General features: G+C 40.4%; 1 protein-coding gene across 6 annotated transcripts in view; it reads right to left on the minus strand.

Annotated features, from left to right (window-relative positions):
* Positions 1–22,066, minus strand: part of WDPCP (WD repeat containing planar cell polarity effector) — a 257,997-nt gene that overhangs the window by 142,585 nt on the left and 93,346 nt on the right. For all 6 annotated transcript variants that reach the window (XM_079792177.1, XM_079792175.1, XM_079792180.1 and 3 more), the window contains one exon: positions 7,756–8,365. In XM_079792177.1, coding sequence (XP_079648303.1) covers positions 7,756–8,365 — 610 coding nt within the window. The remainder of the gene's footprint in view (positions 1–7,755; positions 8,366–22,066) is intronic.

The raw sequence follows: 22,066 nt of genomic DNA on the forward strand, positions 1-22,066 counted from the left end.
TTGAATCCTCACTCTTTCTCCTTCATCCAATGGGGACTTAACAAAAACTTTCAAAGTTTTGGTTTGGGAGTTTATATAGGTTTGTCTTTGGATGTATAAATAGATTGCTAAATATGGTCAGATTTCTCCTCACTGGCTGTTCCTAAATTCTTAGGGATACATCCTGATAGATTACACTTTGTGAATTAATTATCATATGTATAATTGTTGCATTTTGGATGTACCTAATTTGATTGTTTTTTAAAAAATTTCCACTTAGGGTATCTGTTTGCAGATTAGAAAATGTAATTGTGTAATGATATGAAATGTAAAAAAAAATCAAGCAGTAAATAAAATAGACTAAATCCCCCTCCCCCAAAAAAGCTGGTTTTTTGAAACCATAAGTAAACTTGACCAATATCTGCCTAAATTGAGAAGAGAGAGAGAGAAGACAATATTGACAATAATCACTACAGAACTACAAACATTAAAAAAAAAGTGAATAATCTAACTTTATGCAAATAAATATAACTTAAAGAAATGGGTTCCTTGAAAGACCTAAAATATCAAAGCTCATTCAAGAATAACATGAATGACCCTTTATTATTTGAATTTGAATCCATAGTTTAACAAACCTTTACATACACATAACACACACACACACACACACACACACACACTGCATGTCCAGATGCCTTCTCTTTGGAGTTCTCTCAAACATTAAAAGAAGAAACAATATCAACTCTATACAACTCAAAATATAAAAGGAGGGAACACTTCCCAACTAATTTCCTGATGTTAGCATTACATTGACACCAAAAATGACCAAGACATTACAGAATAAGGAAAAGTACAGACCAATATCTCCCATAGATTCAAAATCCTTAACAAAATATTAGTACATCTACAATACATTAAAAAGATAACCATCATAAACAAGAGAGCTTTATCCCACAAACACAAGGTCACCAAAACTTATGAAAACTAATCAATATAGTTCACCATATGACCAAACAAAACATACAATCATTTCAATAGATGTACAAAAAGCACTTGAAAAAATTTAGCATCCACTCAAGATAATACATCTCAGGAGACAAGTAGTGGAAGGCGACTTCTTCAACCTAATGACTTCATAGTTATAGTGAAAGATTAAATGCTTTCCAACAAAGATCGGAAACAAAGTAAGGATGTCCTCTCTTGCCACTTCAATTTAATATTACAGTGGAGGTCCTAGCTAGCATAGTAAGGCATAGAGGTTGGATAAGAAGATGTAAAACTGTTTTCAATTGCAGCTATCATAGTCATTTATGTAAAAAATACTAAGGAATCAACAAAAAAATCACTACTAGGAAATGAATTTAACAGGATTGTAGGATATATGGTCATATTTTAAGTTTTATTTCTATATAATACCAAGGAAACAATTAAAACTGTAATTAAAAATATTATTTATAATAGCATCTAAAAACATGAACAAAATATGTACAAGGTCTTTAAACTTAAAATTATAAAACACTGCTGAGAGAAATTTAAGACCTGAATAAATGGAGAGAGATACTGTGTTTTGAGACTCAATATTGTTAAATTGTTCTTCTATCCCAATTTGATCTATAGATTGAACATAACCTCAATCAGAATCTATGAGGTCTTTCTGCAGAAACTGACAAGTCAGTTTCAAAATTTGTATAGAAATCCAAAGATCAAGAGTATCCAAAATAATTTTGAAAAAGGACAAAACTCGCCCTAGCAGGTTTGGCTCAGTGGATAGCATGTCGGCCTGTGGACTGAAGGGTCCCAGGTTCGATTCCAGCCAAGGGCATATGCCCAGGTTATGGGCTCGATTCCCAGTAGGGGGTGTGCAGGAGGCAGCCAATCAATGATTCTCGTCACTGATGTTTCTCTCTCTCTCCCCCTCTCCTTTCCTCTCTGAAATCAATAAAAATATATTTTAAAAAAAGAACAATATTGGAGGATTAACAGAACCTGATTTCAAGACACTATAAAACTATAATAATTAAGACAGTGTGATACTTAGTTATATAAAGACATACAGATCAGTAGAAAAGTGTTTATTCATAGACACACACACACACACACACACACACACACACACACACGGTCAAAGTAATTTAATGAAGGCGAATCTTTCCAACAATTGGTACTGTAACAAGTGAATATTCATATTAGAAAATAATTTCAACCCATACCTCACACCATATGCAGAAAATTTACTTGAAATAGACCATAAACCTAACGGTAAGAACTAAAACCATGAAACTTCTAGAAGAAAATAGGGTTAGACAAAGATTCCTTAGATGGGACATAAAAAACACAAGCCATAAAACAGAAATTTAAGAACTGGATTTCATTTAATGTAAAAACTTCTGCTACCTGAAACATGCAGTTAAGAAAATGAAAAATAAACTACACTGGAAGAAAATATTCACAATACTAGTATCTTACAAAGGACTTGTAAGATTATTAAAAAGTCTTATAATTCAGTAATAAATAACCCAATTAAATTTGGGAAGAAGATTTGAAGATATCAGAGAAGATATGTGCCAAATAAGCACACAAAAAGATGCTCAACTCCAATACTGCATCAGGGAAATATATACTGACATTACTACACATCCACTAGAATGGCTAAAATTAAAAAGACCACGAATGCCAAGTGTGACTGAGGATGTGGAGCAACTGGAATTCCAAAATAAGTTTCTTCTTAAGTTAAACATACACTTAGCATATGGCCCAACCATTCTATTCCTAGGTTTTTCTCAAGAGAAATTAAAATATATGTCCATACAAAGACTTGCACATTGAAAGCACACGGCATTTTTGGCAATATTAGCTTAAATAGGAAAACAATCCAAATGTCCATCAACATGTGAAAAGCTACACAAATTGTGATTTATCTATATAATGGAATATTACTCAGTAAAGGAAAATTTACAGTTATATACACCAAATTGAAGATTTCTACAGATTAAACAAGTTCTAAAAGTCATACTATTTGTTTTTGAGAGTGACAGCCACACACACATGCACAAACACATACAACATATTGCCTGTGATTTTCAAAGTCCTACAAGAGGGAAGAAGTTAGCATCACTTGAACAGTTAACTTTTCCCAACTTTGTAGGTTCCATGAGAGCAGTGTGGGGGCACTCCAGGCAGATGGAATACTATCAAGACCACTGTGGGAAGGAGGGAATGTGAGAGCACATGCTGTGATTGGGGAGCGACACCAGGGCAGCCCGGCTGGAGAGATGAAGCCTGAGAGGCCCATAAGGGCTTATCAGACCCTGAAGGACGTGAGGCTTGAGAATCCTTGACCCAAATCTACACTGCTAGATTAATTTGGGGTGAAGGGGATGGGAAGATTCGTAGGCAGAAAATTGTAGACAAATGGCCACTGCTTGATCATGGGAAAACAGGAAACAACTAGATTAAGGTAATGACAGCCAGGCTGAATAGAAGGAGATGTCTTTGGACAGCATTTAGAAGGCAGAATTGATGACATTTGGTCACTAATTTGATATGGCATTAAGGGTGAGAGGACTCCAGAATGACTTCTGACTTGACACTCCATCTGAATAACTGTACCACCCACCAACATGGAGAATACGGGAGAAGTAAGTTTGGGGAGAAAGATGATGACTTCGTATCTGTACACAATGAGTCTGGAGCACTTGTGTGCATCCAAGGGGAGGTATCCATAAAAACAGGTGAATATGTGGATGTGGAGTCAGATGGGGTCTGGGCTGAACTCAGAGATGGGATATTAAAAATAAACTCTTAACACGTTAAGCGCCATATCAGTCACCGGTGACTGACACTGTACTTTCCATCCAGAAGACAAAACAGGCTGGGCACTTAACATGTTAATCTGTATAAAATGGGAGGAGAGCGAAAAAAATAGAACCTAAGAGAGCCTCAACATTTTCATAAGTAGACAGATGAAGGCCATAAAAAATGATGAAAAATTGCCTTTGGGATCATAGGCAAGTATGATAAGAGTTTAATGATGGTGGAAGTAGTCATCAACCATCAAATGCTGAGAAATCATCAAGTAAATAAAACAAATATATGTATCAATGAGGACGTCACTGGTGACCTTTCCAAGCACAGCTCCAGGAGAATACGAAGGACAGAAGCCAGGATTTGGTGCTGTGAGCAGTGAATAGGAAGTGAAGAAGCAGAGAAAGTCAGTGTTCACTAATATTCCAATGAGTTGACAATGAGAGGGGGGTGAACATTTATTTGATTAACAGAGGAGAAACAATTTTAAGGAAGAGATGTGTTTGTTTCATGGTATGGTTTGGCCTATATCTGCTGATGTAGCCAGATTTGTGGGGACCTGGGGAGGGTCACAACGTAAAGATGTCAAAGTTGTGGGATCCAGAGTGGAAGTAGTGGTGGAACTGGTCTAGGAGAGGAAGGACTCCTGTTCCATTGAATTGAGAAGGTAAGATTTATGCAAATGTAGATAAGTGGTTGGTTAGTTGGGTGGGTGGGTGGCAAGGAGCAGATAAGCTTAATGAAGAGCCAATTAAAATGTGAAATTCTCTGTGAGTCTAAAGAGAGCAGTGAAGGTTGGAAAGGGCACTGATAAGAATGGGAAAGCTTTAATATATCTCAGTAGTATAATTAGGGACCCTTTAAAAAAAAATTAATCCTAGTCTGTATATGTGGAAATATGGGATCGTGACTGACTGTCAGGTAAAGAAATTCTAATTACACATTGCCTTGTACAAAATAGTACACTTCTTGGCTTCTCTATGGAAGATGACACTTCTAGCTCCCTCCTGAAAAAGACTTGTTCTTTGAATTCTTCTAGTAACAGCCGTGATGGCCTTTAAATCCCCAATGATTTGATTGATGATTATAAGGATTTAGAATGGAAGCTTTAGCCTTGGAACAGTTTTCTTTCAACACTAACTTACCTATTCTAAGTGTCAAACTCCAAAAGTCTTAGCATGCTGGCACCAGGCAGGGCCACGTTTACATATGACAGCATTCTATTTTAAACTATGATCTATCTCAGCTTCTTAAATTGTAAGCTACACCTTTCATGTCAAATTTTCCAAAGGCTTGCATAACAAGCATATGAAAAAAACCTCATAAATGCTCCCCAGTAGGGAAACTGCACATGTAAATACCTGTTTATATATGCAGTAACTTGAATTATACATGAAAATTCCACATGGATGCCCAGAATCAGCACTGTGTTAATTCAAGAAGTATATTAAAATTTTTGGATGTATTTAGTAGCAGAGCCTAAGAAAAATCTGTCATATAAACAGAGTTTTCTTTTAAAAAATCTGCTAGTTAGAATCTACTGTTTCAAGGAATCTACTCTTCCTAGGGAAAAAGTAATCGGTAATAAAACATTAATCTTATAACACATTTTTTAAATCCTGGGAAGCTCCATAATTAGATCCTTTAAAGAGCCTGTAAGACTGTAAATTTTCCCCATTCTATAAAATGTAACAGTCATATTGAAAATAAAATATAAATGATAAATGTCAGTTGCAGAAGTTATCTATCACCTTTTCATTCGAATGCTTGACTTCTATTGGATAACTCTCTTCCAAGAGCCCTTCTTGGGAAAAAGAGGTGACAGCCAACTCATTGCCTAATTGATTTAGGAACAGTGCCCAGGGAGACAGTCCAATTAAGTTTACAAGCTGGCAATTAGCAGGGAGCCCTCTAAATCCCTACACTGAGAGCCTGTTTACTTTAGTAAGAAGGCAAATGTGCTAGAGATAGGAAGAGAAAGCTGTGCTTTTTGCAAAGCTGTTGTTAGTAGGCCCACAAGGGAGGGCTGAAGAAGAGCTAGGTATATGTGGGCAGACAGCCTTCTGTTTGACAGGTAAGTGGGTAATTTATAGTGTGTGAGTGTGTGTGAGTGTGTGTGTGTGTGTGTGTGTGTGTGTGTGTGTGTGTGTGTGTTTTAACAGGCATGCAAAACATCTAACATCTAATGAGTGTTGTATATGGAGACATACAACTGTTAAAAATGCAGTGGGGCAAAGTCGAACTGGATTATCTCATAATAAGTGAAATTCCAAACATATTTTCTTGGACAATATTAACATTATGAATAGATCTAGTTGCATTATTATTATGCGAGAGAAGAAAAACATAGCCCTCACATTATATCCATATCTTTCAGGTTAATCAGGTCATTTTCACTAGATTTATTTCATGTGTTCAACTTCAGAGGCAAATAGATCCATACAAAAACAAAGTAAACTGAGAGCTACTTAATAAACATTATTATAATGTCTTTAAAAACTTAATTTTATACCACAGAGACAAATCCTGTCAGGGGGTTTAAAATGTATTCACTTTTTAAAGTTTTCAAGTAGCAATAATGTGCCTTAATTAAAGTCTATTTTTTCAAACCTAAGCAAAGGTCTCTCAAGAATTTGAAATTATACAAAACTACCTAAAGAATATCAGATATTTCAGGTGAGAGATGGTAATGGAAAACCACAAAAGTCAAATATATTGCAACTAGAGGCCCGGTGCACGACATTCATGTACTGTGGAGGTGGGGGGCCGGGACTCTTCAGCCCAGCCTGCACTCTTTTGCAGGATGCCCTTTTGTCGGGAGCCCTTGAAGGATGTCCAACTGACATCCTTAGCGCTGCCACAGAGGTGGGCCACTGTGCTCGCCAGCCGTAAGCCTGGCTTGTGGCTGAGCGGTGCTCCCCCTGTGAGAGCGTACTGACCACCAGGGGGAAGCTCCTGCATTGAGCGTCTGACCCCTGGTGGTCAATGCATGTCATAGCAACCAGTCGTTCCGCCATTCAGTCAATTTGCATATTACCCTTTTATTATATAGGAGGATAATAAAATTTTGTTTTAACGTTTCCAGATTGAAATGGGCTGTATGAATACACACATTTCATAATATTGATAAATCCTTTTGAATTTTTTAGCTAAAGGATAACAAAAAGTTACACAAATACCTTTACCAAAAGCTAGTTAAACATTTCCTTTCCTTTCTTTCAAAACACTTATTTTATACAATTCCAATCTGGTAAGCAATGGATACCTATAATCTAAAATCATTTTTAAAAATAAAGTATTACAGTCCTACAAAGAATTTTTTAATGGACATATTAAGTGCTTTTAACCCTTTGCACTTGCTTGTTTTCTCGATTCCTTTATTCTAATGCTAACCGTGTCAAGTCACACTTGACATCCGAGTGCAAAAGGTTAAAATATTCGCCAGGTAGCTCTGTTGGTTAGAGCATTGTCATGATACACCAAGGTTGCAGGTTCAGTCCCAGGTCAGGGCACATACAAGAAACAACCTATGAATGCATCAATAAGTGGAACCACAAATCGATGTCAATGTCTCTCTCTCTTCCTCTCTCTCCAAAATCAATCAATAAAAATTTTAAAATGCTAACCAAAGTAATCACATACCTATTTCTTAAAGATTTTTTTTTTTTGGTGGACAGTTTATTTTGGAAAGTGTCAAATGTGAAATTTCAGGCTTTTTATTCATCACAATGAATACTTAGTGTAATTTCCAAATTCTTCAATATCATTACCTAATGATATTAAAGAATGTTTTCTGACATTTAGAAAGTCATCCACAAAGCGTTAAGGAAAGTATATGAAATGTATGAAAGGCAAGCATATTTATGGGATGACAAATAGAAAATACATTCCAAGAATAGTTTTATTGTCTTAATTATAATCTCACCATCGTAAACACTTTAATTGACTTACTCACCAACTTCTTTGACTTACCCAGTTTAAACAAAAGAACACCCAAAGGTCCTTTGCTGAACCTGAGGAAGAGGAGATCACAGATGTCCCCACTTTCGGGCTTTTGAGAAACAACCTGTGGAGCTGCCCACTGCATTTGAACAAGACTGCTGGGAACACTGAAAAATGTACTGAACTGCAGAGTCTCCCTGGGTGAGCGGTCTTCAGCCAGGAGCTGGATGTTAATAGGGGAGAGAGCCATATCAAAAATTTGCAGCTCTCCTTGGATGCTGCCAACTAGCAGAATGGTGCCACTTGGGTGGCAGCTTATTAATGAAGGCAAAAGTTCAGCCTGGGCTAAGAGAGTCACTCTACGGTGAGTTTCATAAAGAATTACTGAGGAATCTTCACAGCCCAGAATCAGTTTGTCTTCAGTAACATTCCTGCAGCAGCTAATGGCCTTGGATCTTAGTGGTATTCTGGTGACGGAGACACACTGGATTTTGTTCCGAACACATTCATAGATGCAGCTGTCAGCCATGGGCTCTTTGTCTGCACTGACGGAGCGCTCCACTGTCAACACCTGGTAAGGCTGTTTGGTGCCAAAACGAACATCCAGTGGATCCCATTCCGTGCGGATAGAACTCAGAACCTGTAAGAGATGAATCACGTATGTTCACACAGAACTTGGGTTTTCTTCAGCTGCCACACAAAGGCCTTATATTAATCTAGCATCCTACTGAAGATAATCAATTATCACCTTAAAGATTAGAAATATATAAATATGTGTCACATAGAACACATATGTAAACATATATATGACACACACTGAGCATAGCTGCAGAAATTAAACGGTAAGATTTAACTTGACCACATTGTTTTAGAAAATCTAATTAACTAAAAGACAAATATGTCCCAGTGTATATAAAAATAAATAAGGTGGACTTTTAGTAAAATAATACAGTTAGCAGAATATCTAAAACTGATATAAGTTTGATTTTGGGGTGTTTGGTTTTTACTTTCATTTTTTCTCCTTTTCTTTAATCTTCTATTTTTATTGTTGACAGTACAACTTGAAAGAATTAAGTGCATCTCCTTCCCACACACTATCCTTCCCAATTCTGAAATTACTGTTAAATTATTTACTAGAAATATATTTTAATTAGTAGTACAGAGTAGGCAAATGACAAAAACTTTAGAACCCTAATAAGAGTCTTGTAGAAATAGTTTACTATCAGAAAAGATATGAATGGTTAAGTAGACAAATGACCAACAGGAAAAATAATAACGTAATGTATTAGTTTTAAAATAAAAAAATTAAGACCTAGTAAGTAATATGAATTGTCAATATTTGTTAAGTAAAATTTTAAAAGCATCTTTGGTGTAGACAGGAAAGGCTACAAAAAATACCTAGGCAGAGGAATAAAAGCAAAAAACAACAGGCCATTCAGTTTATTCATATGGAAATGTAGGAGACCAAGAACCTGAAGAGTAGCATTGAAGTGTGTTTAAATATATACTAACACTGTCAAAATCTTCAAAATCAGATGCAGAAATATTAAAAAAGCACACCTGTACACATATAATAAAATTTCATAGAACTATACACACACACATGCACACACACACATGCACAGAAGTGCATGTGAAATCCAACTAAGACCTGTATCAGAATTAATAGTATTATACAAGGTCACTTTTCTGGATTTCACAGTGGACTGTGATAATGTATCTAGTATTTACCCCAATACTATCATTGGGGGAAACTGGAGGAAAAGTACAGGAAGGGAATTTGCTTTTAGCAATTTAAGCAATTATTTTAGCAGTTTCTCAAGAGTAAATGATTTCAAAATGAAAAGGTTTCTTGGTTTGTCTGTTTTAAAGTGTATACATAAGGCTGGCTTTTGGAAGCAAAGCGGGGGTATGGGGAGTTGATGGGGAGTTGATGTGAATTTTCCTTTTTTAAAAAATATCTTTTTATTGATTTCAGAGAGGAAGGGAGAGGGAGAGATAGAAACACCAATGATGAGAGAAAGTCATCAATTGGTTGCCTCCTGCATGGTACTTACTGGGGATTGAGCCTGTAACCCAGGCATGTGCCCTGACCAGGAATGAAAGGCAACCTCCCGGTTCATAAGTCAAAGATCAACCACTGACCCACACTGTCCGGGCTTTCTTTTCTTCCCTCCCTTTCTTTCTTCCTCCCTCTCTCCTTCTCTTTTCTTTCCCTTCCCTTTTCCTTTTCCTTCCCCCTCCCGCTCCCCTCCCCTCCCTTCTCCTCTCCTTTCTTTCTTTCATGTGAATTTTTCTTTTAAAAATCCATCCTAAACATCATCACCAAATGAATCTTCTAAACTAAATGTTTTTGCTCTTACTCCCCCATTCAAACTCTGCATTGGTTACCCACCCACTAATGAATTAAAATTTTATTCCTCTTCCTAGAATGCAAAAGCCTGCAGGACCTATATCTAAACTCATTCCCTTCCTCACACTCTGTCCTTGTTTGGTTTTTTTGTTTGTTTGTTGTTGTTTTTGTGTGTGTATGTGTGTGTGTGTGTGTTTTCTAATAAGTATAAGTATTTGGGTATGAGATACATGTCAGGCACTGGTCCTGGGTCCTGGGGATGCAGCAGTAAGTCCTCACCTCAGAGAATACACACTCCAATGGCTGAAAACAGGCAACGATTCACAAGCAAACATCCATAGGATGTTAGTAAACCGATATATCCACTTCCTAAGTACTATGAAGAAGAATAAAGCAAAGTAAGCAGAATGAGGAGCAGCAGGAATGGGGAAGGGAGTTTACATAGAGAAGTCAGGACAGGCCTTTCTGATAAAGGTGATCTGAAAGAAGTGAAGGTAAGCCATGCAGCCATTTGGAAGAAGAGAGCCCTGGGCAGAAAGGAAACAAACACCTTGAGGTGGAGCTCTTAGCCTGATAAAGGAACCACAGAAGACTGACCCAGCTAGAGAAGAGGGAGCAAGGAGGAAAGTGGTGAAATTTGGGGAGGGAAACATATGCCATAGCAGCTTGTAGGCTACTTTGTAGAGACTGTGGCTTTTTCTCTAAATGAGATGAGAAGTCATAAGCAGAGGAGGGACAGGATCTGACTTGCAAATTCTAGTGTTAACTCCCACAGTTTCCCCTCCTTACTCTACTCTGAGTTCAAACTAAAACATGCCCTGCATTTCCTCAGCTCTGTAACTTGTGAAATTAATTAAACGAGGAGGCCCTGAGACTGATGTGGCTCCAATGCCATGCTGGCCTACATAAGCAAAGCAAAATCTAAGCTTGTAAATGCCTGAAAGTTAAAAACCAAACCTCGAAGGACAACCAATCAGGCTTTAAGCTATAGCCAGTCAAATAATTTCCTTTCTTTGCTTCTGCATGATCTACACTAATAAAAGCCAATCAGGAGTGACTATGCAAATTAACCCAAAAAGATGGAGGGTTAATTTGCATATGCAGGCACGGAGCGGCTGGGTGTGGGGTGGCTGCTTGCGTGCGCGCGCGTCGGCACCAAGCAGCCTGCGTCCCGGGAACAGGCGTCCTTGGGAGCCAGGCCGCTCTTTGCCTGTAGGCCTGTGCATAGGCAGGGAGCGGCTGGGGTCCAGGAACAACCCCCTGGCCACTCCGGGCCTATGTGCACAGGCACGGAGCAGCCTGGGGTGGGGCGGGAACATCCCCAGGACCCAGGTGCTCCGAGCCAGCGCACGCGCAAACAGCCGGGAGTAGGGCGGGAACATCCCCTGCAGCGAGCAAGCAGACAGCACAGCCCTGCTTGACCCTGGCTGTGGCAGCAAGGGGCAAGCAGTACCCCGCAGGGCCCCCACAGAGAGCAGACACCAGGGCCCTGCTTGCCCCTGCAGCGGCGAGCCAGAGAGCAGACAGCAGGGCCCTGCTTGCCCCTGGCCCCGATGGCTAAGGGCAAGCAGGTCCCTACAGAGAGCAGACACCAGGGCCTGCAGTGGCGTCAAGCAAGCAGGTCTGCAGAGAGCAGAGAACCACAGGGAGCAGGCCTAAGCTGTCAGTAGGACATCCCCTGAGGGCTCGCAGATTGGAGAGGGTGCAGGTCAGGCTGAGGGACCCACCCCCCATGCATGAATTTTGTGCACCGGGCTCCTAGTTCTCTATATAAATCTTTCCCCTGACTCCTGTCTGTGGAGTGCTTCTAGCCACTTTGAGTTTGGCAATGTCTGATTAGAATATATTTTTGCTCAAATAGCACTTAAAATTTTTACTATGCTTTGGTCTATTAAAAACTTTACTTGTGTCCTTTGCCTGAAATTCACACTCTTCACCCAGTGCCTCAGTTTTTCCTTCCAAATACACTCACCCTGTTAGAACAAAACCAGAGGTTATTCCAGTTTCTGGATTCCTTCCAGCTAGGCGGCATCCTTCCTTCCTTGGATCTCACCTCCATACTCCCTTCCCCACTCCAGCTTGGCCAACGACTCTCTGGTGACATTTGGCTTTTGATTTACTTTTTATTTAATTTCTTTATTGATTAAGGTATTACATATATGTCCTTATCTCCCCATTGTCTCCCCAACCACCAATCATGCCCTTACCCTCCTGTTGTCTGTGTCCATTGGTTAGGCTTATATGCATGCATACAAGTCCTTTGATTGATCTCTCCCCCTTACCCTCACCTTCCCCTACCTTCCCTCTGAGGTTTGACGGTCTGATCGATGCTCTTCTGTCTCTGGATCTGTTTTTGTTCATCAGTTTACGTTGTTCATTATATTCCACAAATGAGTGAGATCATCTGATATTTATCTTTCTCTGACTGGCTTATTTCGCTTAGCATAATGGTCTCCAGTTCCATCCATGGTGTTGCAAATGTTAAGAATTCCTTCTTTTTTACCGCAGCATAGTATCCCATTGTGTAGCTGTACCACAGTTTTTTAATCCACTCATATGCTGATTGGTACTTAGGCTGTTTCCAAATCTTAGCTATGGGGAATTGTTCTGCTATGAACATAGGGGTGCATATATCCTTTCTAGTTTCTAGTTTCTTGGGATATATTCCTTGAAGTGGGATCACTGGGTCAAATGGGAGTTCCATTTTTAGTTTTTTGAGGAAACTCCATACTGTTTTCCACAGTGGCTGCACCAGTCTGCATTCCCACCAGCAGTGCACGAGGGTGCCTTTTTCTCCGCATCACCAGCACTTGCCATTTGTTGATTTGTTAATGATAGCCATTCTGACAGGTGTGAGATGGTACTGCATTGTCATTTTGATTTGCATCTCTCAGATAGTGACTTTGAGCATGTTTTCATTGTCTCTTGGCCTTCTTTCTGTCTTCTTTCTAAAAGTATCTATTTAGGTCTGTTGCCCATTTTTTGATTGGGTTGCTTATCTTCCTTTTGTTAAGTTATATGAGTTCCCTGTAAATGTTGGAGATTAAACCCTTATCGGTGATAACATTGGCATATATGTTCTCCCATACAGTGGGCTTTCTTGTTGTTTTGTTGATGGTTTCTTTTGCTGTGCAAAAGCTTTTTATTTTGAGGTAGTCCCATTTGCTAATTTTCTCTTTAGTTTCCATTGCCCTAGGAGCAGTATTGGTGAAGAAATTGCTTTGGCATATGTTTGAGATTTTGCTGCCTGTGGATTCCTCTAGTATTTTTATGGTTTCCTGTCTTACGTTTAAGTCCTTTATCCATTTTGAGTTTATTTTTGTGTATGGTGTTAAGTTGGTGGTCTAGTTTCATTTTTTTTGCATGTATCTGTCCAATTTTCCCAACACCATTTACTGAAGAGACTGTCTTGACTCCATTGTATGTTCATGCCTCCTTTGTCAAATATTAATTGGGCATAGTGGTTTGGGTCAATTTCTGGGTTCTCTATTCTATTCCATTGGTCTATATGTCTGTTCTTGTGCAAGTACGAGGCTGTTTTGAGAACAGTGGCTTTGTAATACAGCTTGATATCTGGTATTGAGATCCCACCTACTTTGTTCTTCTTTCTCAGGATTGCTGCAGCTATTCGGGGTCGTTTTTTTATTCCAGATGAATATCTGGAGAGTTCATTCTAGGTCTGTGAAATATGCCATTGGTATTTTAATGGGGAGTGCATTGAATCTATAGATTACTTTGGGTAGTATGGACATTTTAATGATGTTGATCCTACCAATCCATGAACATGGTATGTTCTTCCATCTGTTTATCTCCCTCTATCTCTTTTCAGTGTCCTGTAGTTTTCCACATATAGGTCTTTTATCTCCTTAGTTAAGTTTATTCCTAGGTATCTTAATTTTTTTGGTGCAATGGTAAATGGGATTGCTTTTTTAGTCATTCTTTCTGTAAGTTCACTATTGATGTATAGAAATGCCATAGATTTCTTGGCGTTAATTTCTCTGCATACAAGGCCGAATTCATTTATTAAGTCTAATAATTTTTTGATGGAGTCTTTAGGGTTTTCTATGTAAAGTATCATGTCATCTGAGAATAAGGACAGTTTTACTTCTTTTCCCATTTGGATGCTTTTTATTTCTTCTTCTTGTCTAATTGCAATGGCTATTACTTCCAGTACTATGTCGAACAGGAGTGGTGAGAGTGGGCATCCTGTCTTGTTCATGTTCTTAGGGGAAATGGTTTTAGTTTTTGCCCATTGAGTATGCTGTTGGCTGTGGGTTTGTCATATATGGCTTTTATTATGTTCATGTTCTTAGGGGAAATGGTTTTAGATTTTGCCCATTGAGTATGCTGTTGGCTGTGGGTTTGTCATATATGGCTTCTATTCCCACCTTGCTGAGCGTTTTTTATCAAGGGTGTTGGATTTTGTCAAATGCTTTTTCTGCATCAATTGATATGACTATATGATTTTTATCTCTCAATTTGTTTATATGATGTATCACGTTTATTGATTTGCAGATATTGTACCATCCTTGCAACCCCGGGATAAATCCTACTTAGTCATGGTGTATGATCTTTCTGATGTACTGCTGGATCCGATTTGCTAGAATTTTGTTGAGGATTTTGGCATCTATGTTCATGAGGGATATTGGCCTGTAATTCTCTTTCATTGTGTTGTCTTTATCTGGTTTTGGTATTAGGGTGATGCTGACTTCATAGAAGGAGCTTGGAAGTGTTCCTTCCTCTTGAATTTTTTGGAATAGTTTGAGGAGGATAGGTTTTAGTTCTTCCTTGAATGTTTGGTAAAACTCCCATGTGAAGCCATCTAGCCCTAGGCTTTTGTTTGCTGGAAGCTTTTTGATGACTGCTTCAATTTCTTCCATAGTTATTGGCCTACTAAGATTTTTTAGATTCTTCCTGGTTGCGTTGTAGAAGGTTGTATTTTTCTAGGAATATGTTAATTTCCTCCAAGTTGTCTAGTTTGTTGGAACAGAGTTGTTCATAGTATTTTTTTAACAATCCTTTGTATTTTGGTGGGTTCTGTTGTTATTTCACCTCTTTCATTTCTGATTTTGTTTATTTAGGTCCTCTCTTTTTGCCTCTTGGTGAGCCGGCTTCATCCATCTTGTTTATCCTTTCAAAGAACCAGCTCTTGGTTTCATTGATCTTTTGGGGCTTTTTTTGGTCTCTATGTCATTTATTTCTGCTCCGATCTTTATTATTTCCTTCCTTCTGCTCACTCTGGGCTTTTCTAGTTGCTCTACTTCTAATTCTTTAACCTTTTGCACTCGGATGTCGAGTGTGACTCGACACGGTTAGCATCGGTAGCAGCTCGATGAAAAAAGCAAGCGAGTGCAAAGGGTTAAGTTGTAGAGTTAGATGATTTACTAACACTTCTTGTTGTTGTTGTTTTTTTTTGAGGTAGGCCTGTAGAGCTATAAACTTCCCTCTCAGGGCTGCTTTCATTGTGTCCCATAGATTTTAGATTGTTGTGTTTTTATTGTCATTAGTTTCCAGGATGCTTTTAATTTCTTCTTTGTTCTCTTTGGTAATCCAATCATTGTTTAATAGCATGCTATTCAGCTTCTAAGTGTTTGAATTTTTTGGATTGTTTTTATTGTAGTTTATTTCTAATACTAGAGGCCCGGTGAACGAAATTCATGCATGGGTGCAGTCCCTAGGCCTGGATGGCGATCAAAGCATGAGCATCTGGTGTGGAAGGGCAGGTCCCAGCTGACCTCTGGGCCTTGGGCAGCACCTGGACCCCCGGCCCCACGTGCCCCCCTCCGTCTGAGTCATGGCGCCCAAGTCCCCATGCGGAGATGTGGTAAGTGCAGCCAGACGCCATGGGCTGGGGTGCAGCATGGGCCTCTGGGCCATTTAGCAGTGCCACACAGAAGCCAGGTGGGCAGCATGCTCTCTCCCCGCTGGCCTCAGCAGACCAGCTCCTGCATGAACCCATAGTGAGCCAGTCCGGCCACTGTGGTCCCAGCAGTTGTGGCCCTGCTCACCTGGAAGTCCACTGGGGCCAGCAGCACCACCACTGCTGCCCGCTGCCAGTGCCTTGTTGCCGACACCCGCCATGTTCCGCCCCGCCCCCTGGTGGTCAGCGCACATCATAGCGAGCGGTCGAACTCCTGGTTGAACTGGTCGAGGGGACAATATGCATATTGGGCTTTTATTATATAGGATTATATAGGATTATGTCATTGTGGTCTGAGAAGATGCTTGATAGGATTTCAATCTTCTTGAATTTGGGGAGACTTTGCTTGTGACCCAATATGTGCTCTATTTTTTAAAATGTCCCATGTGCACTTGAGAAGAACGTATATTCTGTGGCTTTGGGGTGAAATGTTCTGAAGATGTCAGTTAAGTCCATCTAATCTAGTGAGTCATTTAGGATTGCTGCTTCTTTGCCGATTTTTTGTCTAGAGGATTTATCCAGTGATGTCAGTGGTGTATTCAAGTCCCCTACTATGACTGTATTGTTGTCAATCTCTCCCTTGATATCTTCCAGGAGTTGTGTGTTTTTTTAATGTATTTGGGTGCTCCTGCATTGGGTGCATATATGTTTATCAGGGTATATCCTCTTGTTGTATTAATCCCTTTAGTATTATGAAGTGGCCTTCCTTATCTCTTGTTATGGCATTCACATTGAGGTCTATATTTTTCAGATATAAGTATTGCTACTCCAGCTTTTTTTTCCTTTCCATTTGCCCAAAAGATATTTTTCTATCCCTTCATTTTCAGTCTGTGTGAGTCCCTTGTTCTGAGGTGGGACTCTTGTAGACAGCATATATATGGGTCATGTTTTTTTATCCATTCAGCCACTCGATGTCCTTTGATTGGAGCATTTAGTCCATTTATGTTTAAAGTTCTTATTGATAGGTACTTATTTGTAGCCATTTTTATTTTTTGTGCCTGTGTTCCTTCTTACCTTTTTATTTCTTCTTTTTACACCAATCCCTTTAGTATTTCTTGCATTGCTAGCTTGGTAGTGATAAAATCCCTTAGCCTTTTTTTGTCTGTGAAGCTCCTTCTTTCCCCTTCAATTTTGAATGATAGCCTCGCTGGATAGAGTATTCTTGGATTCAGTCCCTTGCTTTGCATCACTTTGTAAATTTCTTTCCATTCTTTTCTGGCCTGATGTGTTTCTGTTGAGAAATCATTTAATAATCTAATGGGAAAATTCTGTCTCTCTCTGGAAGCCTTTAAGATTCTCTCTTTGTCTTGAACATTTGCCGTCATAATTATGATGTATCTTGGTGTGGGTCTTTTCGGGTTCATCTTGTTTGGGACTCTGTGCTTGTGTGACTGTTTTCTTCCCCACATCAGGAAAGTTTTCTGACATTATTTCTTCAAATAGGTTTTCTAACCCTTGTTCCTCTTCCTGTTGTTCTGGCACCCCTATTATTCGTATGTTGCTTCGTTTCATGTTGTCCCATAGCTCCCTTCAGGTCTCCTCCTGTCTTTTAATTTTTTTTTCTCCAATTGCAGTTCAGTTTGGGTGTGTTTTGCTTCCCTGTCTTCTAATTCACTAATTCGATCCTCCACTTTTCCTAGTCTACTGTTGAAACTTTCCATGGTGTTTTTTATTGCAGCTATATCACTCTTCATTTCTTCTTGGTTCTTAGATAAATTGTTGATTTTTTTTCATCCATCTGGTTTATGAACTGTATGACCCTTCTTATGAATTCTTTTTCTGACATATTGCATGCCTGTTTCACTAGCTGCCTTTCTGGCGATTCCTTCTTTTCTTTCCTTTGGGGGCTTCATTGTCTACCCATTTTTTATCTCACGGACAGATCTAGATGTCAAATCATGCAGGGGCTGCTCCTTGGGTAGCAGTGGCTCCTCGGGCTGTGGTTGCTCCTTGGGCGGTCATGGCAGCAGCTGCTCCTAAGTTGGCAGTGGCTCCTCTGGTGGGTGCTGTTCCCAGCAGTGGTGGCTCCTCTGGCTGGTGGGGGGAAGCTGCTCGCAGAGCTGTTGCTCCTTGGACGGGGGCCGGCTGATCATGAGGCTGCTGCTCCTCGGACGGGGGCGGGCTGCTCACGTGGCTGCTGTTCCTTGGACGGGAGTGACCTGCACCTGTGCCTGTTGCTCCTTGGATGGGGGTGGGCCGCTCACCCGGCTGCTGTTTGTCGGACGGGTGTGGGCTGCGTGTGGCTGCTGCTCCTTGGACCAGTGTGGGCTGCACAGGGCTGCCGCTCCTTGGACGTGGGCAGTCTTCTTGAGTGGCTGCTGCTCCTCAGACCAGGTTGGGCTGCTCGGGCGGCTGCTGCTCCTCGAATGGGGGAGGACTGCTCGCAGAGCTGCTGCTCCTCAGATGGGGGCAGGTTGCTCGCGCAGCTGCTGCTCCTCGGATGGGGGCAGGCTGCTCGTGCGGCTGCTGCTCCTCAGACAGGGGTGGGCTGCTTGCATGGTTGCTGCTCCTTGGATGGGGGAGCGGGCCGCTCACACAGCTGCTGCTCCTTGGGCAGGCCACATGAGGCTGCTGCTCTTCGGCTTGGGGCGGGCTTCTCGCGGGGCTGCTGCTCCTTGGACAGGAGTGGGCTGCTCACGTGTCTGTTGCTCGTGTGTTTGCAGTGCCCTGGGCTAAAGTGTTGGGCCGGTGAGAGGAGAACGTGCTTCAGAACTCACAGGAGCCTGCACCCGGGGTTGCTGGAAACTCGGTGACCGTGGGACCATAGGCAAGGTAGCAGGACCCTGGCAGGGGTGGCTGTAAAGTCCCAGGTGTTATCTGAGGGCACCCTGGGTGGAGGTGAGGCTGGGTTCCCAGTTACAGCAGCTCTGACTTTGCTTCTATCTTTACTGATACCCCAGCTACACTTCTTCTATGACTGGAATGGGACTTGGGAAACCCAGAGATGTAATTCCATGCAAATAAAAGTCACTCCTCCTCCCATGAGAGTCACTCCTCCTATTCTCAAAATAGCGTAAGGACCCCACCTCCATCACCCAGTGATGAAGAGGACACCCCGATTTCTCTGATAACATTGGCATAGAACAATTTAGGCTCAAGGTCCATGGGGAAGGACCCAGGTTCCCTCATTTCCAGATGTTTGTGAGACTCTCTCCACTAGTTTCTGTAATGTTACCAAAAGAAATACATTAAAGGAAGAGTGTAATATTGTGATGTATAAGAAACACATGTGTATTTATTTGGTCATTCAGATGACCAAAATATATTTCTCATATATCTTCAATCTTTGTCCACAGTTCTTGGCTCACAACCCTCAAAACCCTGGGATTTTCCTGTATTGAGAGTAATAAAGATGCATTTTATTATGTTATTAAGGTAACTTTTAGAAAGCATCTAAGGATGGGGCGGGATGCAATGGAGCCAACCTTGTGATTACAGGGTTGGAACTTTAAGTCCTATGCCCTGACATCCAGGGAGGGAGATGGACTGGAGAATGGATCAATAGCCAAGCAATCATGCCTATGTAATGAAGCCTCCATAAAAATCCAAAAGTACCTGTAGAGGACATGAAAGCTCCAGGCCCTTTCCCTATTCCTTGCCCTATGCATCTCTTCCATCTCACTGATCTTGAGTTATATCCTTTTATAGTCAACTGGTGATTCTCGTAAGTAAAATGTTTCTCTGAGTTCTGTGAGCTGCTTTAGCAAATAATGGAATCCAAGGAGGGGGTCTTGGGAACCTCTCATTTATAACCAGTTGGTCATTAGTATAGATAACAGCTGGACTTATGACTGATGTCTGAAGTGCAAGGAGGAGGTCATGGGAACTGCCAATCAGTAGCAGGTGGGTCTGCAAACAGGTAACAACTCGGGCTTGCTCAATGACACTAATCATTGGAGAAATGCAAATTAAAATCACAATGAGATCTCACCTCATAACTATCAAAATGGCTATCAGCAATAAATCAACAAACAACAAATGTTGGTGAGGATGTGGAAAAAAGGGAACCCTCAAGCACTGTTGGTGAGAATGTAGACTGGTTTCAGCCACTATGGAAAATAGTATGGAGGTTGCTAAAAAAAATTAAAAATGGCCTTATGACCCAGTGATATATATCCAGAGAAACCCCAAATACTAATTAGAAAGAAATTATACACCCCTCTGTTCACTGCAGCATTATTTGCAATAGCCCAGATATGGAAGCAACTCAAGTTCTCATCAATAGACAAGTGAATAAAAAAAGCTGTGAGATATAGGTGTGTGTGTGTGTGTGTGTAGTATTACTCGGCCATAAAAAAGAAAAAAATCTTAACATCTGTGACAGCATGGATGGACCTAGAGGATATTATGCTAAATGGGCGGGGCTGCATACGCAGCGGGGTGCACGTGGGTGGGCGGGGACTTGACACATGTGCAGCACAGAGGCGGGTCCTGGCAGCTCTGCACGGCACTGAGGCAGGACCCCCGGCTCTGGCCTAGCTCTTTGGGGCAATCCATCGAGGATCCCTGGATGGGTAGGCGGGGCCTACCTCTTTGGGGAGATTGATCGCGGGGCTCCCGCACTGTGAGAGGGCACAGGCCATGCTGGGGAATCCCCCCTACCCCGAGTGCATGAATTTCGTGCACCGGGCCTCTAGTAATATTATAATAACTGTATATGGTGCTAGGTGGGTTCTTAAAATATTGAAGGGACCACTTTATAAAGTCTAACCACTATGCTCTACACCTGAAATCAATACAAATAATACTGAATATAAACTGTAATTGAAAAAGAAAATTTTTAAAAAGAAACTAGACCTTTTTGAAGAAATATCTATTTTCAGGTCTGGGGCAGGAAATGTACAAAATGAGCATGGAACATTATCATACCAGATAACAGGGAAGCTATCACTAAAGTCATGAAAAAAAAGAGGAGCTACTTTGAAGAGGCTTCCACTGGCCAAAGATAAGACAATCTGAGCTTCTAAAAAGATAACACTTACAATTTATGAAAAACGATTAAGTCAACTATGTTTAAATCCATGAATTCATAATGGTATTTAAAAAGATACTTAATTGGTTCCCTTCAGGGAATGATAGGGGATCAATTCATTATCTTGAAAACTAGTAAAGAAAATAAACACTTATCCTGATTATATGAATTCAACCAATGGGGAAACAAATAGGAGATGAGTGGAACTGTCTTTTCATAAAAGTATCACAATTAGTAAATGAAAAATAAAATTAGAATATCACCATTGTGCAACCCTAATGACTTGATGGATCTAGGCATTGAGCATCCACAGATACTAACATCACATAAAAAGAGAGAGCCTGCCATTATGTGCCTTCTGATAAAAGAAAACACCATCCCATAGTCTTGCCAAAACTAACCATTAACTTGCAGAATTTTTAAGACAGAGAAAGAGCCCGGCCAGTATGGCTCAGTGGTTGAACTTGTCAACCCAGGACCCAAGAGATTACCAGTTTGATTCTCGGTCAGGGCACATGCCAAGGTTGCTGGCTCAATTCCTAATAGGGGGTGTGGAGGAGGCAACCCATCGGCGATGTTTTTCTCGCATCAAAGTTTCTATTTCTCTATTCCTATCCCTTCCTCTCTCTTTCTCTCTAAAAGTCAATAAAAACATTTTTTTTTAAGTAGAGCAATCACTAAAAAACACACAGAGAGAATCATGTTGAACCACACCGTGAGCATGTAAGCAATAAAATGCAGAGGTAGCACACTGCAATCTCGACAGGTAAATTTTAAGGGAAAGAAAGGATTGGAGGGAGAATTTGTAGATTACAAGAGATTTAAGAGATACATTAAAGTGACACATTTGTTTTAAGTAGATAATATTAAACTACATTTTGGGGGATGCATATTTAGGTAATAAAAACTATTAGGTTTTACCAGAAAGTGATTATAAGTCATGATAGAAGTTACTTTTTGGGGACTGGGAATAAGTTGAAATCACAATGGAGTATGTCATGGTATTTCTGGGTGCCTGACAAAGTTCTATTTCTTGACCTAAGTGTGGATACAGGAGTGCTTCTTTTGTATTAATTTATTAAAATATACATTTATT

This window comes from Cnephaeus nilssonii (assembly GCF_951640355.1).
Source record: "Cnephaeus nilssonii genome assembly, chromosome: 15".
NCBI lineage: Eukaryota > Metazoa > Chordata > Mammalia > Chiroptera > Vespertilionidae > Cnephaeus > Cnephaeus nilssonii.